Source organism: Anticarsia gemmatalis, chromosome 9 (assembly GCF_050436995.1).
Source record: "Anticarsia gemmatalis isolate Benzon Research Colony breed Stoneville strain chromosome 9, ilAntGemm2 primary, whole genome shotgun sequence".
In the NCBI taxonomy this organism is placed as follows: domain Eukaryota; kingdom Metazoa; phylum Arthropoda; class Insecta; order Lepidoptera; family Erebidae; genus Anticarsia; species Anticarsia gemmatalis.
In genome coordinates this window covers 1,251,717-1,270,816 of record NC_134753.1, presented here as the reverse complement: position 1 = coordinate 1,270,816, position 19,100 = coordinate 1,251,717, and the positions used below count along the sequence as shown (strand labels likewise).

Here is a 19,100-nt window from a genome sequence, read left to right as displayed (position 1 = left end):
AAAATAAGAGGACAACTGCGAGTCGGATTCGCGAACAAAGAGTCCTATACCATTATCTATAAAAAACAGCAAAAATATCGTTTTTTGAATGTGTACTGGGTACCCTACTTATATAATAACTTTATTCTGTTTTTTATTATTATCTGTAATTTTTTTGCTGTCAGCTGCTGAACTGTGGCTAATGAACCGTAACAATCACAGCTATTGAAACATGGTTGACTAGCTGGCGGACACAGCGTGGTCACAAATACAGCCTGGTGACAGACAGACAGCGGAGTCTTAGTAATAGAGTCCTATTTTTTTCCTTTGGTTTGGAAACCAGCAGACTATTTCTTTCTACAGGTGGTAGACTTCGGTCAGCCGAACTACTTGAAGATCATGGAGAACTGTCTCTCCGGTGGCAAGCCGGCTATAGTTCAGAACGTAGGGGAAGTCCTCGACCCGTCCATCGCTCCTATCTTGGACAAGGCTATCGTTACCATCGGCACTTCCAAAGTGATCAAGTTTAATGATAAAATGGTCAATTATAACTCTAACTTCAGGATGTATCTTACTACTAAGCTTGGTGAGTTATGCTTTTAGTTTGTTGTACTGTAAGTTATTTATCGTTATTTTTGTGAACGAATTTTCGCTGCGGGTTTCTAATTTGTGTGTTGGCTGCGTTTGTGTGTTAAATATAATTTGTTGACCAGTATCTTTCGATATTTTGACGTGTAAAGTACAAGCATTACGTAGCCATAAATAATTTTTCTATTAAAAAGTAAACAGCATCTTTGCGTATATCGAAGAATATGATGTTTCCAAATTAAAGTCGAACACAATAGGTGCCTTTTCCTAAGAGCGCGACGCGCGTTCTTTCCTTTGCTGTTTCACGCGCGAAAAACCGTAGGTGTAGAGGCACCTAATGGCGATAATATAGTACTTTGTGTAGTAAAATCATGCTACAGTTTTATTTAGAACAATTGTATCTTGCTTTATCGAGCTGTTTTATTGCAGGTAACCCAGTATATACCCCAGAGACCCTGACCAAGACGACGATGGTGAACTTCGCGGTGAAGGAGCAAGGTCTGACGTCACAGCTGCTGGGCATCGTGGTGCGCAAGGAGCGGCCGCAGCTGGAGCAGATGAAGGACAACCTCGTGCTCACTATTGCTAATAACAAGAAAGTGCTTGTAAGTTTATATGCTTTATTACTTTCTTACGAAGTAGACCTCCCATGGTATGACTTAAATATTCATTACTTACATTAAATCATAATCTCACCAAACTACGATGGAGTGTACCAATTAAAAGCCAGGTCACGGTAATGACACCCACATTTTCTTCGTCGTTGGCCAATGCTAAAACGTGTTTGTTTTGCATGATGTGAAGTACAACAATCTTTTTGTTTGTCTAAGATTTACAGCAGTCCAAAGTGCATATTTCCCGAAATCAAAGCTTTACGCCGAGAAACTTTTATTTTGTAGTATCTAACACACATCATGGTTAATAAAAAATATAATATATGCACGTATTGAAATTGCTAACACTTTCTGTAGGTGGACCTCGAGAATGACTTGCTCCGCATTATGTACGAGTCCCAAGTGCCTCTACTAGAGAACGAGGAGCTGTTCATCACACTGCAGACCTCACAGCGAACCTCACTGGAAGTCAAGGAGGCACTCATCACCTCGCAGGTCACCGAGAAAGAGATCGATACTGCTAGACAGGTATGTCGTAAAATCCTTTCAACCTTTTTCTGACAAAAAAAAACTTTGTTTGTTTTGGATACTTTACAGAAATAATTAGCCGTCAAACGTCAAAGTTTAGCGAGTTTACTTGCAATAAACACTAACTGTAATGTTTGTTTGTACAAAATAAAAAAGACACATAGGTTTTCATTACCAACGTAACGAAAATAAATACTTTGACATATATTATAATAAATAGTTATTTGGCCTCATGGTGTGGCACATTTTAAAACAAGGGATACGACAACATTTCTACGTGACAGCATTTCACCGTCAGCCACATGTTTGTAATGTGATAACAAACATTTCTAACTTTCATCTTTCATTTCCAACGGATTTTTTTTTCTTTGTCAACATCTCTATCCTAAAAACAACCGTATGCGTCCAAACACGGGTGGCTTTTAAACATATAATACTAATATTTAAGATATTTCTCTCACCCAGGGATATGTACCAGTAGCAGTCCGTGCATCGGTCCTATTCTTCGCGCTGAACGACCTCTCCCGCATAGACCCTATGTACCAGTTCTCTCTGGACGCGTACATCGACCTGTTCATGTACTCCATCGACCGGAGCCCCAAGTCCGCCGAGCTGGACGACAGGATCAGCAACCTTAATGAGTTTCATACTTATGCTGTTTATAAGTTAGTACAGTTTTTTTACTTGATTTGTAAGTAGCTGATTAACGTACTAAGCTTTATGACCAGTTTCACCACCTCCAGAAAATTATAAGCTCGAAAAACAAATGACAGTAATTTTGAACACCGTTTTTCACTTCTTTGTCGTCAATCACGTTGTTATCAGACGTTAACCTGAAAGTTATCAGTCTTAATTCCGTCTAAATTTCGTGTGTGTTAGAAAAAACAGGATCGTGCTAATAAAAATACGAAAAGGGAAAAATTCCATCTATCTCTAAGATGAGACAAGGTTTTAAACATTTGTAATAAAAGATCACGAACAAAATCCTTATAATCTTTCTTCCTTCTTTCACCTAGAAACACATGTCGAGCTCTATTCGAGCGCCACAAGCTGCTGCTATCTTTCCACATGGTGTCGCGCATCATGTTCCAATACGGCAAGATGAACAGGAACGAGTACCTGTTCCTACTGAAGGGAGGCATCGTGCTGGACCGCTCTGAACAACCGGAGAATCCTACCAGTTAGTACTGGATTCCATACCATATTCTATATTACTAATTCTCAAGTTTACACTTGTCTACACAAACAGACAGACTTGCGGATATTTAGTTTTTTGGATGACGTGAATTTTCAGTGTGTCACATTTTTACGACTTAATGTTTTTAGATAAATAGAGACTGTTTGATTTTGGGTGCTCCAGACCAATTTATTTTTGTTTGCGTTTTCAAGATTGACTGCCTCTGTGGCGCAGTAATTTAGGTAACCACCGCTACCATTGCATGGGGAGGATTCCTACACGGGTCTAGTTGTACTTTGTGTCCGTTGTTTGTATGTTTGTAAAAGTCCCCGCGACACAAGAACGATTCTTAGTCTTTAAAAAAGAAAGCTTTTATTTTAAGTTTACTTGTTTTTATGCGTGTGAGAGATGATTATTTTCTCTTTAGATTGGCTCCCCGACGAGTGTTGGGACAATATTACTGAGTTGGACAAACTACCCGGCTTCCACGGTGTGATCGACGCATTCGAGACCTTCAGCAAAGAGTGGAAGGACTGGTACTTGCATCCTGAACCTGAATCACAGCCGCTTATTGGTCAGTCTGAGATATTTATCTAGTAGTTTTGCGTTAGGCATTTTGATAACGAGAAAACGGTCGATTGTTTCCTAAGGTTCAAGTGTCCATATGTTGTAGGAAATAAGGAGACATATCGAAAATACGTCTAGTGTGCCAAAATCACTCTGGCGACTCTTATGATTAAAATAAAAGATATTGAAAAATTTTGAATAGTTATTTATGGATAGAATTTATTCGACTCTAGAGTCGGTACTGTAACTGAATTTGTAGAAAAAAATACATTCTATCTTAACAAGCAATACAATATTGTTCGTTGTTCAGGTGACTGGAACGACATCTGCAATGAATTCCAGAAGATTCTGTTCATCCGTTGCTTGCGAGTAGACCGCGTGTCTTCCTGCATCACTACGTTCATCACGGCTGTGCTCGGGCCGCGGTACGTCGAGCCGCCCGTGCTCGACATCAAGGTATATAATATTTAGTTCATTTGGACTGAAATTAATAAGAGGACTAGACTCAAAGGTTTCTGCAGAAGATGTTGAAGATAAAGCAAAGTGTGGGAGAAAGATTAGGAAGGATGACTACACAACCTTATGGGGTTCATAGCATGGAAGAGAGAGAGAGAGAGAGAGAGAGAGAGAGAGAGAGAAGACTGCCTCTGTGGCGCGGTCTGTAGTTTATCCGTTTTCTAACTACGAGATCCTGGATTCGTTCTCGAGGTCGGGAAAAGTAATATTTCACTTTTTTAATTTATATTAGAATATTTCTCAATAGTAGTTCGGGGTTCGGTAACATGCCCAGTATATGGCAATAGACTCGCTCCCCATCCCAAAGACTAATATTGTTAATGTCGAAATGCGAACGTATATTACACACCTCTATATACACCTTCGGGTATAGCAGGCGAGATAATAATATAATATTATACTTACATGTTAAAGTTGTTATCAGTTTTATACTAAAACATTTCAATAAATAAATAAATATATGATCTCCCGTGACAATGCGTCCAGGCGTCATGGGAGGAGTCGTCGTTCAAGACGTCGCTGCTGTTCGTGCTGTCGCCGGGCGTGGACCCGACCGCGGCGCTGATCCAGCTGTCGCAGGACGTCAAGATGTTCGACAAGTTCCAGACGCTCAGTCTGGGCCAGGGACAGGCGCCCACTGCTACCAAGTTAGACACTTATAATACTTCTACTATTATTCACTTGAACCACCAGTATAAAGAGACATAGTATAAGACAGAATACTGTAGGGACGCTGATCAGGATTTACGACAAAAGATTTGCGTAACTATCAAAAAATCTCGTTTGTCTATAAAAAAAAGGCTCCACAGTCCACGGGTATTTTGGGTTTTTAATGGTGCCTCCAGTCAGATCCGAGCCCAAGCAGCTGATATATTATCCTCGATTGATTGCTTCGGGTTTAGTTTTGCTTTGTCCGTTCTTTGCTTGCTAAAGCCACAGAACTTAACAAAAGCCTCTTAAAAGAGAAATCATATATTTCAAAGCTATTGTTAATATAAAAAGCTCTTTAACTGATTTCTTTTCCCAGGATGCTAGCAGCGGGTATGAAGGAAGGTGGCTGGGTGTTCTTAGCTAACTGCCACTTGGCGTGCGAGTGGCTGGGCTCGCTCCGAGGACTGGACAACCCTAAGATCCACCCGCGGTTCCGTCTGTGGCTGTCCTCCATGCCTGATGATAAGTTCCCTCTTAATGTACTGCAGAGGAGTATTAAGATGACCACGGAGCCGCCTCAGGTTTGTAATTTTAGTTTTTATAAAGTGTTAATTTGAAAACACACTGGAAGCAGATTTTGCCGTTCACACGTATTTCGACAAAATCCTTCATATAATCTGATTAAAAGTAAATCATTTTATAGATAAAACATTCCTAATCGAATCTTCTTCTTCTAGACTAATTGAATAATCGAACAGTAGAAAACTAGTTAGAAGACAGTAAAGTGAAACGTTTTAGTTATTTTTACAACATTTTTGTCCTGAAATGTAATGTCTTCAGGCAAGGCCTTAAAACGACCGGCTTTGACTTAAATCCTGCCAGGCTACTGTGAAAAATGTAAATGGAAATAGGTGAATTCTTTGTCTCAGGGTCTAAAAGGCAACTTAGTCCGTATATTCGCGAACATAAACGAGGACAAATACGACGAGGCGACACCGAAGTACCGTCGCCTGTTGTTCTGCGTCTCGTTCTTCCATTGCACCCTCATCGCCAGGAAACGGTTCCGGCAGCTCGGATACAACGCGGTTTATAGCTTTAACGATGCTGATTTTGATGTGAGTGTTTAACTTATTACTATACAATCAACCTAGGTTTATCTTAGTTTTGCAAACTTTTGTCAATTGTGTTGGTTTCATACGAAAAAAATATCGAAACTAGTTCAAATTCTCATTGTCAATGTTACCCAAATGACTCAAAGTTACCCGGATTGACCTTATCAGAAATGGGTGTTTATCTTTCTTAAAATGAGAGAGACGTCAAGTGTCAGTAAAATCTAGTGCAGAACGTCAATTCTCGTAAATTAATACATTTGAAAATGTCTTTTCGATCTAGCGTCGATACAGTTTCTACTAAGGCAAAATGATAAAAATACATGTTCACGTGCTGCCTATAAAAACTCATTTCGGTTAATTCTACTTTTCAATGATGAAGATTCAAAGACTGTTCATTCATTTTGAACTTTCACATTTGTTTGGTTTCCTCATTAAAACAGTTTTTTTATTATTTTTTAAAAGTAGTTTATTGATTTTTGGTGGCCGTTGTTTTATATCAGACAATGTTATCCAAAGTTTTAAAATCACTACTAGGTATCAGATAATCTCCTAGCAAACTACCTGGAAGAATACGAAGAGGTCCCATGGGACGCGCTGCGCTATTTATTCGCGATCATCAACTACGGCGGTCACATCACCGACGACTGGGACAAGAGAGTGCTCATCGCGTATATCAACCAGTTCTTCAATGAAGATGCGCTGGAGGTGCCGTTTTATAGGTAAGCAACTAATTCCGGCTTTCGTTATATATAATTTGTACTTTTAAAGACTGTGTTTACTAGGGTATAATATTTAGGCGGTTTACTTTAGTATAGTTAGGGTCTATTCAATCATGCTTAAAAGATAGGACTGGGTCTACACTAGGATTTGCCTAGTCTATAAAGCAAGCAATATTATATTGAATCTAAAGTCTCCGTAAGCTAAAAAATACTATTGACCAGCTTAACGTATGGTTAGCAAAGATTTTTACTTTTGGATAGTTTTAGTAGGTAACTATCACATAATATCGTGAATATTACCAGGCTGTCATCAATCCCTTCCTACCACATCCCCCGCGATGGTAGCTTGGAATCGTACCGAGACTTTCTGGACTTACTGCCGGGCTATGAGCGCGCTGAGTCGGTGGGACAACATGCTTCCGCTGACGTCGCCACTCTTGCGCAGGTCTGATATTATTATATTTAACACTAGCTGACCCAGCGAACTTCGTACTGCCTAACAGTCACCTCTAGAATTTACAATTTCTTATTTTTCATTGTTTGCAAACTTAAGTACCATCCTCGTGCTTCAAGGAATATTATAAAAAAATAATTATCAAAAACAGCTCAGCTAATATCGAGATTTGTAACACATTTAGCGATTCATTTTTATATTATAGATAAATTAATCCATACTATTTATTATATATTACGCAATAATTTTACAAGTATTGGGTCCGGTTTCACATTTGTTTTCGAACACTGGCTGCCGAACAAAGAACTGCTCGAACAAAGATACCTTATTTAGCAGATAAGGTATCTTTCACTTCTGTGAAACGGCGTAAGTTTTTTGTATTTTGATGAGATTTGTAAATAAAATATACTTACTCTTGTATTGGTTAGGATGCGCTGATAATGTGCTCGACATTGTTCGCACTCGCTTCTACCGGCGGTGGAGGAGGTGGCGGCGGAGAAGACCAAAAGGTACTTATTCCAATAATTTCAAGTGTGTTCTAGTTATCCAATCCAAAACTCATTCTCAATATTTTATTGCTTGGAACTTCTTTGAGAACAAGCAAAGTCACCACGCACATAACGTAGGTCGAGGGTGCAAGACCCGTGCCTATAACAGCTAATGTGATATTCTATAGGTGGATGAGTTAGCAGCAGAAATGACAACGAAGCTACCGAACAAGATAGACGTGGAGACGACTGAACGTATGATGGGACCGGAGATCGTGATGCCCATGTGCGTCTCTCTACTGCAGGAGATCGGATACTTTAATACGCTTATTGGACAGATTGTGTTTGGACTTAAGGTACGTACATTAGAAATAATTTAATTTGTGCTTAATTTATGTAGAACGTAGCTCATATGTCAAGGTATCTTTGGTAAAAAAATTGGCTGAGTATAAAAATAAATATAAGGAAAACATTTTACTATAGCTTATTTTTTTAGGAGCTTCGGCGTGCTATCGAAGGATTAGTAGTAATGTCAGAGATTCTGGAGATTATGTACACTTGCATATTTGAGGGGAAAGTGCCGACGTTCTGGATGAAAGGTGACATCTTATGTTTCAGTTACTTTAATATGCTTAAAACTGCTTGTTGTTATCTAAAACGAAAAAAGTCCCGGAGCACTAATGACCGCAATAGTTGAAATTTTACTTTGAAATTTAGAGTTCCTAAGCGACTTTTTACGTGATTAATTCGGCGAAGCAATCGCAATAAGCTTTATGCACCCTGGCATGTTGTAGCTGGTAGCGATGAGGCGCGACGGGTTTTTATTGTGATCCACTCGCATCACTTACATCTCACGGGGTGGGTCGCTGACGCGGTGGTCGTGTGCAGGGCGGCCGTCCATGAAGCCGCTGGGGTCGTGGTGCCGCGAGCTGTTCCTGCGCGGCGCGCACCTGCAGGGCTGGGCCAACGCGCCGCGCGCGCCGCCCACGCTGTGCTGGCTGCCCGCCTTCGTGGCGCCCACCGGCTTCCTCACCGCCGTCATGCAGGTACTCCCACTCGCTCGCTCACCCTCTCGTAGCTTTACGTTGGCCCAATATTGGCCCCAACGCTATTCGTCCAACGTGTGGATCTAGAAAATAGCATTGGTTTCAACGTTCGGACGAGCGTTGGTACCGACCAAAATACTATATCTTGGTACAATTTGGCCAGCTATAGTTTACTGTATTCATTTTTTAAAACTTAATCCGTGGTTGTCGTCGTTATAACGTTATGATATCATTATCCTTAATTCTTTTAAAACAAAAATAACCGCTGTGTAATTAAGTACTTCTTTTTTATTTAAATATAATATTATGTATGTCCTATAACTACACCTCCCAACCCAGGTATTCAATGACAAAATCCAATTTTAATACAGACAACGGCTCGCGGTGAATCGTGGCCGATTGACACGTTGGTGTGGGAGTTCACCGTCATGCCGCTTGAAGAGAGCTCGTTCGTGCGCCCGCCGAGGGATGGCGGTGTCTATATCAGGTCAGTCATCTACTGTACAACTTTAATTAATTTATTTTGAATATTTTATACAAAGCCGTATAAAGGCAGACTTAATGCCAGGGGAATTTTCTGCCAGTCTACCTTGGGGTGATGCAGAGATTATTGTGAAGTTGTTGATGTTTAAAAGACGAAGGAGAGTGAGTTACAAAAGGGTGAACAAATAAATAATAGTGATATAGGCAATATGGATAAACTCATAAAACATACATAAATAAATATATAGTAGCTATGCTTTTCCTATAGTTGAAGTTATATGTATTAAACAACCAAATACAAATGTATCTAGCGTGCAATAACAAATAGATTCCAATGTTGATTGAACAGAGGACAGTACCTGGAGGGCGCGTCGTGGTTCCGCAAGGAGGGTCACCTGCAAGAGCCCCTGCCTATGCAACTGGTATTCCCTATGACTCCCATACACTTCAAACCAGTACGTGCTGGCGGCAAACGATTACGCAGTAAGTACCATATTTGACTTTATTCCTAATTAGAAACTAAGGTTTGATTAGGCAACCAATTGTTGTAATACTGGTTTTGGTGTGGAAAAATTAAATGTAATTTTTCAATTTTGTTTGTCGCGCGCTCTTCAATGAAAAAAGAAGGTAATGCATGTACGTTATGTGTACGTGTAGGTTTACGTACTTATACGTGTACGTACGTATGTATGTTAGTTATGTTATTGTACGTATGTTAAATAAAAAACGTACGATTAGCAGAATTCGAAATTAGGTGATATAACGTAACTTTTACAGAGACTTATCTCACTTAATTTGTCTCCAGACCGCTACATCTGTCCATGCTACTACTACCCTATGCGTAAAGGCGCTTTTGTCGTCGCCGTGGACATGCCCGCTGGGAAAGAATCCTCAGATTTCTGGGTTAAAAGGGGCACTGCTTTGCTCTGTACCCTCGCCACTTAGGCATTAAAAAGGGTAGATTTTTACCACGTGGTAGTTGTCCATTCTTAATACTATATCTTCAGATTGTGTGGTAAGGGGGCGTCCATAAATTACGTGAGAAACCCACATTTTAATAAATCCCACGTGAGATTGTGGGACTGGGGAGGATGGGGCAGAAGATAAAAAAAATACTTCACGTATTTTATGAACGCCCCCTTACCCAGTATAGATAGATGAGTTCGTTTGTAAGAATTTACAAGAAAACCTGATATTCGTTCACCAGTATCTGTTAAAGGGATTTTCTCTATGTGAAGATATGTTATTGAGATCGGCTGTAAATAACCAAAGATTGTGTACACAGTATTGTGTGGTATTCATTTCTAAAGTTCGTATATTAGCGGCACTAATAGTTGCTCAGGGTAGATGCTTTGCACTTGTGACTACAATACGAAACTCTGTTTTTCTACAACTTTGCGTTGTTAGTTTATGTTTAACTGAATTAATATACGTTTAATTTTAATATTTGTATATAATGCGTTTTATTTATGTAGCTTTTGATACTGTAAGCTACGAATAAATAATACTATGAATCAGACCAAGCTTTATATGTTCACGTGTCACAATCGACGTTTGCGTGAAATTAAAATGGAAGTAGCTCTGTTCATTCATCGATCTGTCTGTTAAGTTTTTCGGCTAAACTTATGAACTAACTTAGGTGTTATTAGAGATAGACATTTTTACCGTAAGCTACTGGATTTCTCATCTTATTATAAACCCTAAAATTGGGCCGGAGTAGATAAATAAATCAACAATCATAAATGCAAAAAACATATAATTTCAATATTGAAACAAAGCAGTTTTATGCTGACAAGCTATTTCATATGCTCACGATGTTGCTCAGTCTACGCAATCATCATCATATCGTTGCCAGGTATGGTACTAGGGTCTATCTCCATGAAGACTGGTTGGTTGTTGAGGCTGCAGGAGCAGTAGCACTTCCCTTTAGGCGAACCATCTTCCACCATCAACATCTTCAAGTTCAGATCACCTGCTATGGCTTGCTGTAGATCTGAAAAATGTGCAAATTATTTAGTTTCTATTCTCGTTTAAAAAAGACAACTCCCGCACTAAGAATTGCTCTTGTGTCGCGGGGACTTTTACAACCATACAAAAAAAGGACACATAGTACAACCAGACTCGAAACAATTATTTGTGCGATCTACAAATAATTGTTCAGTGTGGAAATGGAACTCACAACCTCGCGACGCAATTTTGACCGGTTGGCGACCGAAAACATTGCGCCACGATAGCAGTCCAATGTAATAATGGCGTGGGTTTTTATCGAAAACTCGATTGTTCCGTATTGACTTTTACAGTTGTCCGTCTTTTACATTCAGTAAAATACCCAAAATAGAAATAATTTAATACCACAAAACCAAACACGTCCATCGTCTGTACGTCACACAGAGGCAAGCGACATCTTTGGTACATAGAATACAGGTCCCCAAACCCTCACTTTCGCACCATCAATGTCGCGGCACTCACCAAAGCCGAACACGTGTTAACTAGCACATTTAATGTAGTCTTTAGATCAAAGTGGAAAGCACTATAACAATCTTTGTACCTGAAAAAAGCTTAATATATACCTTTACCGGAAGCTTAAAAGCTAAAAACATGATCAATTGACCAATTGACCCAAAACAATCCGTACCGCATCGAGGAAGCACAACCACTGATAATTACTTACGTTGGAAAAGTTCCTACTGCTTATGACGTAAACTTAAGTAACCTAAATACTGTACGCGCAGATGGATTCCTTACACTTGGCTATCCACAAACTTTTCTACCATCTCGACTTTTCGCGAGGGAATTTCTAACACTATTGCTGACATAGCATACCAAATAGGCAAAAAACAACCGAATATTTTAAATGTACCCGTCCCGTTATTTGATAGGTATCTTACCTTTGTTAACATAAGATGTGGCTGTCGAAAGGCTTATTTTCAAGCTTCTCTGATTCCAAAAAGCGGAAATAAAGACTTCCTTTATATATTCCGTGTTCTTGACTACTCTAATCAACGCGAAATGAAGCGAGAATTATAGACCGTATCCAAGGCAACTTTTCTTCTCATTACTTTGATCGTTTTTGAACAGTCAATTTATGTGTATATCTTGATGATGTTCAAGCTCAGTTACGAACGAATGATTGTGAAATCTCTGATGTTGCTGCCAGAAAATCGAATCTCGATAGTTTTGATGTATAAAACGATGAAAAGAATCCAAGACGTTATATATCGAATAATTCGAGCATATGAACTAACAAAACTGCATTTTCTTTTCACGACAATTTTAATGGAAATATATTTCCTTCGGCATTCAATTTTGAAAGCATTCTGATGTGTCTGAAGATTTTCTTATAATTTGGTAGAATTCCAGATTAGTAGCTACTTCGGAATCTTTTGAATTTGTATAACATTAGTACGTAGATACTTCATTGGTATTAATATCGTTGCCAGTGTCATTGTTTATTTCGTAAATGAGAACATTTTCAATATGTCATTATTCATCACCATCTTTGTTAATAATATCGTCACTATTTTCTGTATTGGTAGCTTTAAGAACTTCGTTACCTACCTCACCAGTAGCTACTCCCTCATTCTCATTTGCAGCTACTTCTTCGTTCTTTTTCTCGTCAGCAACTACTTTCTCATCCTTATCTGCAACTACTTTTTCTTTCTTTTCTTCGTCAGCATCTACTTCCTTAACATCATCTTTGATAATTTCTTCACCATCAGATGTCTTTACGTCATTTTCTTGGGCATTGTTATCTTCCGAGAAATCATTTATGGCATCATCTTTGTTATCCTCAGCAGATTCTTCTGATGATTGGTCTCTCTGAAATATTTTATCGAAGAAACTTCCGATAAAACCGCGTTGACGTCCTCCTTGTACTTCTGTGGAATATAGTTTTTTGAGTATTACACGTACTTAAAATATTATATCATTTTTTAGATCAAACATTATCTAATTGCTACAAAAAATTCAATTCTTAAGTAAAAATAGGTCTTCTCACACTCTAATACCACTATTATAGCTATAATCTAATCTGAAAGGAAAACATCACCATGAATTTGACATTTCTATGGCTTGCTGTGAGCTGCTCAAGTGAACCACATTTTTAGTCATTTGGCGATCGATAGGAAAAGTTTCTCTGAGTTTCTTGCTAACTGTAACTGTAGAAATTTCACCCATTGAAGGAACAATGATTTGATTTTGGCTACGATTATATTCTGCAGACATTAATAGCACGAATATTATTTTGTGCTCCACGATCTCAAGGATCCTCTAAAACCAGGAGTTAAAAGCCTCCAAGAAAGCAGTACAAAGTCAGTCGCAACTGTCTTAATAATTGTGTTAATCAGATAGTCTGAAGTAACGGAAGTCCTTCAGAAGGCACCTTTATAGTCAGCTCCTTTGTTGCCAATTTAACATTGCAGTCACAAAGGCTATCTGGGTGGCCTGAACAACTTCGACGCTAGGTTGACCACTAACAACACAATAAATAACAATATTTTAGTACCATGTTGCGAAATGTGTTTGTAGCGAGAAAAAACGAAAAAAATGTTGAGTTGAATAGGTACTGAAATTAAAAAAAATGGTCCTCTTCATCCGCCCTTTCTAAAGAAACGTGTCGCGTTTGATAAGTTTTAATTTGATGCTATAAAGCTATTCTTGCTTTTTGCTGTCTTGAACCAGAGTCACATTTTATTTCTTCTGACATCAGACATCTGCTATGATCTATAATATTATTTTGCCTTTCCTGATGATGATTAAATGGTTTGAACGCGTCGGTTCTTTTCTTCTATGTTCTTCATTACAGCCTCTTGTAGGGGGTAGCATCTGCGAGAGATATTCTTGATCCTTTTGCTTCTAATTTCTTAGATCTATATTAAGATACCTTTTTTCTTTAACCGTGGGCGAAACTCTTCTTATTTTTCCAGCTTTTACTATGATTTCTATCTGGACATATATTGCAGCCTGCTGGTTTGTTTCTAACACATATTACTATCCAGCTGTCTTCGTACAAATATATTTTATAATTTTTCTTTGATTTCAGTGGAAAGATATAGAAGTCTTGCTTGGATCTTCCATTTCTTCTTCAGAAAGTTATTTCAATTAGTGGGTCCTAGTGTATTCTGTGCTAGCATTAATTATATTTTTTTGTGTTCTGTTTTTATCACCTTTATACTTTTGTAAAAGTGTCTTGAGACATAATGTTTGTTCCAAAGATAATGTAGATCATGTTCTAAAAGCAGTTACAATATCAACTATCAAATTTCCAAGATGCAGCTACATTGAAAATCATTAAAACCTCCGACAGAAGTAGTTTTGATCGTACTACCTCCCTCCAGCGGTTGCTATCTGGCCCGGTGGAAGTCGAAGGCACTTTAACGAAGAACTACACAATTTTCTGCAGAAATGCGACTTGACCTATGCAACGATGCTCAAAATCTGACGGAAAATACGTCTTGTATTATCGGTCACACAATGTAAGAACATAGAAATAGATATTAACACGGTTAATCTTACACATTTAGCTGATGATGCGTCGGTGCGAAACCCATACTTATATAAGTTACGCCGGACGAACCTTCTGTAAGACCCAAACCGACCAAAACATCATCACTTCGAATACTTTCATAATACTCCTGCTATAAACACAACGTCTAAAAGCATGGAGATAGTAGAGTCCAGTCTTCTTGAACCTTTCCTTCTTTCCAAGTCCATTGCTACCTGAAACGCTAGAACTAAAGTCTCTTCTTGAATTTGATGAAAAATTACGTCACCTGCGGATTGTCCTCACTTGATGCCATGTTCTGGTGGCTTATTCTTGACAGGATCGAATTTGAAATTGATCGAGTCAGATTCGAGCTTATGTCAAATCGTACTCTTAAATTTTACACTAGCGCATAATGGAATGTTGGACTAAAATGAAAATAATGTTGATCAAACAATCCATTTAGTTTCACTTTAATTTACCTTTCCTTGACTCCGATACAACTTCAAATTCGATCCCGACGGGAGTAAGCCACCTAAATATTTATATTAGAAGAGTACACTTTGTATAACTACTGAAATTATCTTATAAAATAACATTTATAATATATTTTGTTACAAATACTGCCGACTAAACAAAAATTATAGTTATTTTTTAGCCGCCGAAACTAAATAATTTTTAATTTCATTGATTGTGTAGTACATTCGAGGTACTTACGATTTGAATTGTTGGTTAAGAAGGGATCGGCCCACGCGACCGTCGCCTGTAAAAAAACAATGATTTTATAACCTTATAATCATAATACGGATATGAGCATCTAGTCTGGACTGCTGCAGACACGATGAATTTAGCTGAACTCACAATTTCGAAGATATGATACTTTAAATTCTTGAAATTGAGTTTGAAGACCAGGCGTACTAAAGGAGTAAACTTTACATATTTATCTATTATCGTCTATTCACTGTTATGTCTGCTATGTAACACCACACAATTTTAAAGGTTATAAATTGACAAAGACACTTTAAATGAAACTCTTTGGCTCTGCAACAAAAACTTGAAACCAACTCTGCTTCCGTTTGTGCGTAACAATAATATAATGGAGTCTACGTACTTTAAAATTCGTAATAATATTAGTTGACGTAATTAGTGGAAGTAGCGTTAAGATTACGCTACTATTGTATTCTTAAATTATGTTAGTATCTGGGTAACATATGCTATTAACAAGTATAGTAGTAACACCTGTGTTTGTTTTGGACTGACGATTAGCGTCTTAAGAATTACCGAAATAATATAATTTACGCATTAATCTGTCGACGTAACAAGAAGTGGAAATCAATGGAAAAGTACCGGGACATTTTTTTTTCTTTGCTGGTCAACTTCTTCTTATTGTGTGCACCTAGTGCCAAGTTGTTCAAGCCGCCCGAAAGGCATTTGACGTGGCTTAACGACTGTAATCTTAATTGACAACAACCGGGACCTACTTTTTACGCGCCTTCGGAAGCACGGAGACGCCTAATTCAAATACCACTACGCGGTCACCCATCTATAGAATATTAGTAGACTGGTATGGACTTGGAAAGTTTTAAAAAACCGTTTATCATACTGGAATAAGTACTTAGAAGCTTGCTTCGAAGCTAATACCTGTTCAATAATACGAACAGTCAAAGGATGATAAACTCTGTTCAAACCTTCCAAAGGCTGCACAATTAAAAGGTGTTTATTAAATACTAGTACATGTAAGATATGAGGGACATCTAAAGAAGTGCTCCTCAAAATGACGATCGTTTAAAATATTACCACGAAAATAATTAGAAGAAAATTATATTTATTGTGCCTCACAAACTTAGAATGTGTTGATCAAATAATTTTTAAACTATTTAATTGTACCAAAATTATTTATTATTAAAAAAAATAAAATTACACAATACTGGAAGTGAACGATAAATGAACAATAAACGACGTAGTATTTTTATTACGAATAACTAACATGCAAAAAATACGCATCAAGTGGTCTTAATAGTTTAAAAATATTGAAAAATACTTACAACAAGGGCCAGTAAAATGATAACAGTTTTCATGATGATAACGATGATGTGTTAGGCAAGACAACACGTCTATACGGCCAGAAGTAGCTTGTGCTTCAAACACCACTTAATGGCCAATTTATACGTACAAAACATTTGTGTAACGAAAAACAGAACGTAATTTGGCACCGCGTCATGCCAACTGAATAAATAACTGGTAAAATATATGTATGTTTGTTAAATGCAGTTGTTAACAAGTTTCCTCTATCAAGGTGTTAAAGGATGTTTGAAAAATATATGGCCTTATTGTGAAAAGACAAGCAATAAATTGCGTTTTGAATAATTGTTAAGCGTCCAATGCGCCGATATACCGATCCTGTGCACGCAATACCAAATAAATGAATGCAAAGCATCAAATACTAACAATTAACAACCTAAAAATAAAATACTAAGGTATTTATAAAAAAAAACTACATTTTCAGTGCCTTTCTAAATAAAATGTTGAATTTATTTCTAAACAGAGCTGCTTACACCTTTTTTACAAATTGAATATTTTACTAAAACGTTGGTAAATTCATGTAAAATTTTATTACTGATTAATTTTAAAGGCATTCATAAAGTCTATTCCAGTACTTGTATATCCCAATAAGCTTCTAAGCGAATTACTTTACACTAAGTAACGTTTTAAGTAGCATTAATGTTTTAAATAATTATACATTTACCTTTTACTTTAAGAGCAGTGATAGCCGAGTGGTATAAGTTGACACCTCCCACGCCAGTGGTCGCAGGTTCGAATCCGAGGCAACACACCAATGACTTTTCGAAGTTATGTGTGTATTAGAAATAATTATCACATGCTCCAACGGTGAAGGAAAACATCGTGAGGAAACCTTGCATGCCTAAAAAATTGTTTAATACATTTATTGAGGGCATGCAAAGTCCCCAACCCGCACTTGGCCAGCGTGGTGGACTTAAGGCCTAACCCCTCCCTCATTATGGGAGGAGACCCTTGCCCAGCAGTGGGACAGTAATGGGTTAAATTTATTTATATCTTTTACTTCTGCATGGGTCCTGTATAATACAGTATACATTCTTGTATTCGAATGATTAATTAACTAATATATGCACAGATGCATTTAAAGTATATAGATTCTGTCTTTCACGACATGATATGGTGTTTTTGGTACTAAAAACATCACGGGTATGCAACGTGCCACCATGTGTTTACATAAACGCGATGATGTTGCATTTATTTATTTATTATTGTTGCACCCGGTAAAAGATAGGTAATAGACTCGCCCTCTAGTACCTACGACTAAGATTGTAAATAGCAGAACGTTGGTATATTTCGTACAAAGGAAATCATCAATTTTGGGCCTTTTTTCAAAGTAATACTGATGAGCTCGAGTTGATACGGTGACGACCCGTTTCCGAGTTGATACGTGTGCTTACGACCTGACATCAACTTCAGAGTGGTCGCTTCACAATGAAAATTGCTTTATATAGTTAATTCTAGCAAAATCAATCATTATTTTATGTTTCACAGCACTTTCAGAAATGAATAAATGTTTGAATATTATGAATCTTCAAACCTGTATAACTCGGTTCATAGAGATCCTACCGGTTTCGTGCCATACTAACTATTGCTTCAAATGGCTAGCTCTATCGATACATGCCACTTTTTTTTTGTTGGCCGGCACTTTGAAAAAAGGCCCAAAAATGTATGGAGCCTGGATGATGTCCTTTGTCTGCACGTTCGGCTATAGTAGACGTGATATGTATATAATATGTGGTTTGGGCTGTGCTATCTATCAATATAGATACTATGTCGATACACCTTTGAGTTATATAATATACTAGCTGACCCGCGCAACTTCGCTTGCGTCACATAAGGGAGAATGGGTCAGAATTTTCCATGTTTTTGTAACACTTTTTACTGTTACTCTGCTAGTATTGGTCGTAGCGTGATGATACAAAATATGTTTTTTTTCACGAAAAATATGTAACGAAGTTGCGCTAAGGCATATCCGTCATTAAAACAGTTGCCATGACAACGGAATTTTGTTATTTCAATGTCATCATAATATTGATTATTCGCGACTTCGTTCGCCACTTGAATTTTCCCGGGAAATGCGTCATTTTCCGGGGGTAAAAAGTAGCCTATGTCCTTTCTCGAGTATCAAAATATCTCCATGCCAAATTTCATGCAAATTGGTTCAGTAGTTTAGGCGTGATTGAGTAGCAGACAGACAGACAGACAGACAGACAGAGTTACCTTCGCATTTATAATATTAGTATGGATTAGGATAGCCCAAAGTAGGCAAAGAAAGGTTGTTAGCGAGTCATAATAAGATAATATTGTTTGAAGACTTCTGAGTTTTAAGTTTTCTTTGTGAAGCTTTCTTTAATGTTTTTTAGGTTTAGACTATCCAAGTAAGTTATAACGATGCCTCTAGTACTTTGCAATTTACGTTTCTGGGTGATCCACGCAGTCAAAAAATATCATAGAACTGCTGCTGCGTGTAGTGCGTTCGAATCCAACCCAAGACAATTATTTGTTTGATACAAGTAAGTGTTCCAAATCTGGATGTAAATGTATAGATCAGAATCTATACAATTATGTACTTAGATGTATATTGGTATATCCATCATCTATCTGGTTACCACACTAC

General features: G+C 37.8%; 2 protein-coding genes across 2 annotated transcripts in view; one reads left to right on the top strand and one right to left on the bottom strand.

The window, feature by feature from the left end:
* kl-2 (dynein heavy chain 2, axonemal kl-2) overlaps positions 1-10,243 on the top strand; it is a 79,013-nt gene extending 68,770 nt beyond the window's left edge. Inside the window, exons 62-80 of the mRNA XM_076118136.1 lie at positions 343-565; positions 997-1,172; positions 1,539-1,709; positions 2,175-2,374; positions 2,726-2,889; positions 3,314-3,460; positions 3,764-3,909; positions 4,456-4,616; positions 4,997-5,201; positions 5,550-5,735; positions 6,267-6,451; positions 6,755-6,896; positions 7,334-7,414; positions 7,582-7,749; positions 7,890-7,992; positions 8,282-8,439; positions 8,811-8,926; positions 9,272-9,405; positions 9,728-10,243. Of these exons, the coding sequence (XP_075974251.1) occupies positions 343-565; positions 997-1,172; positions 1,539-1,709; positions 2,175-2,374; positions 2,726-2,889; positions 3,314-3,460; positions 3,764-3,909; positions 4,456-4,616; positions 4,997-5,201; positions 5,550-5,735; positions 6,267-6,451; positions 6,755-6,896; positions 7,334-7,414; positions 7,582-7,749; positions 7,890-7,992; positions 8,282-8,439; positions 8,811-8,926; positions 9,272-9,405; positions 9,728-9,867 (3,006 nt within the window). The 3' untranslated portion in view covers positions 9,868-10,243. The remainder of the gene's footprint in view (positions 1-342; positions 566-996; positions 1,173-1,538; positions 1,710-2,174; positions 2,375-2,725; positions 2,890-3,313; positions 3,461-3,763; positions 3,910-4,455; positions 4,617-4,996; positions 5,202-5,549; positions 5,736-6,266; positions 6,452-6,754; positions 6,897-7,333; positions 7,415-7,581; positions 7,750-7,889; positions 7,993-8,281; positions 8,440-8,810; positions 8,927-9,271; positions 9,406-9,727) is intronic.
* A 418-nt stretch (positions 10,244-10,661) lies between these two features.
* LOC142975528 (uncharacterized) lies at positions 10,662-16,601 on the bottom strand. Its single transcript, XM_076118441.1, has 4 exons — positions 16,450-16,601; positions 15,122-15,167; positions 11,811-12,800; positions 10,662-10,915 (listed from the first exon to the last, which is right to left on the bottom strand). The coding sequence occupies exons 1-3, from the start codon at positions 16,480-16,482 to the stop codon at positions 12,406-12,408; spliced, it is 474 nt and encodes a 157-aa protein (XP_075974556.1). The 5' UTR covers positions 16,483-16,601; the 3' UTR covers positions 10,662-10,915; positions 11,811-12,405.
* Positions 16,602-19,100: the final 2,499 nt, after the last annotated feature.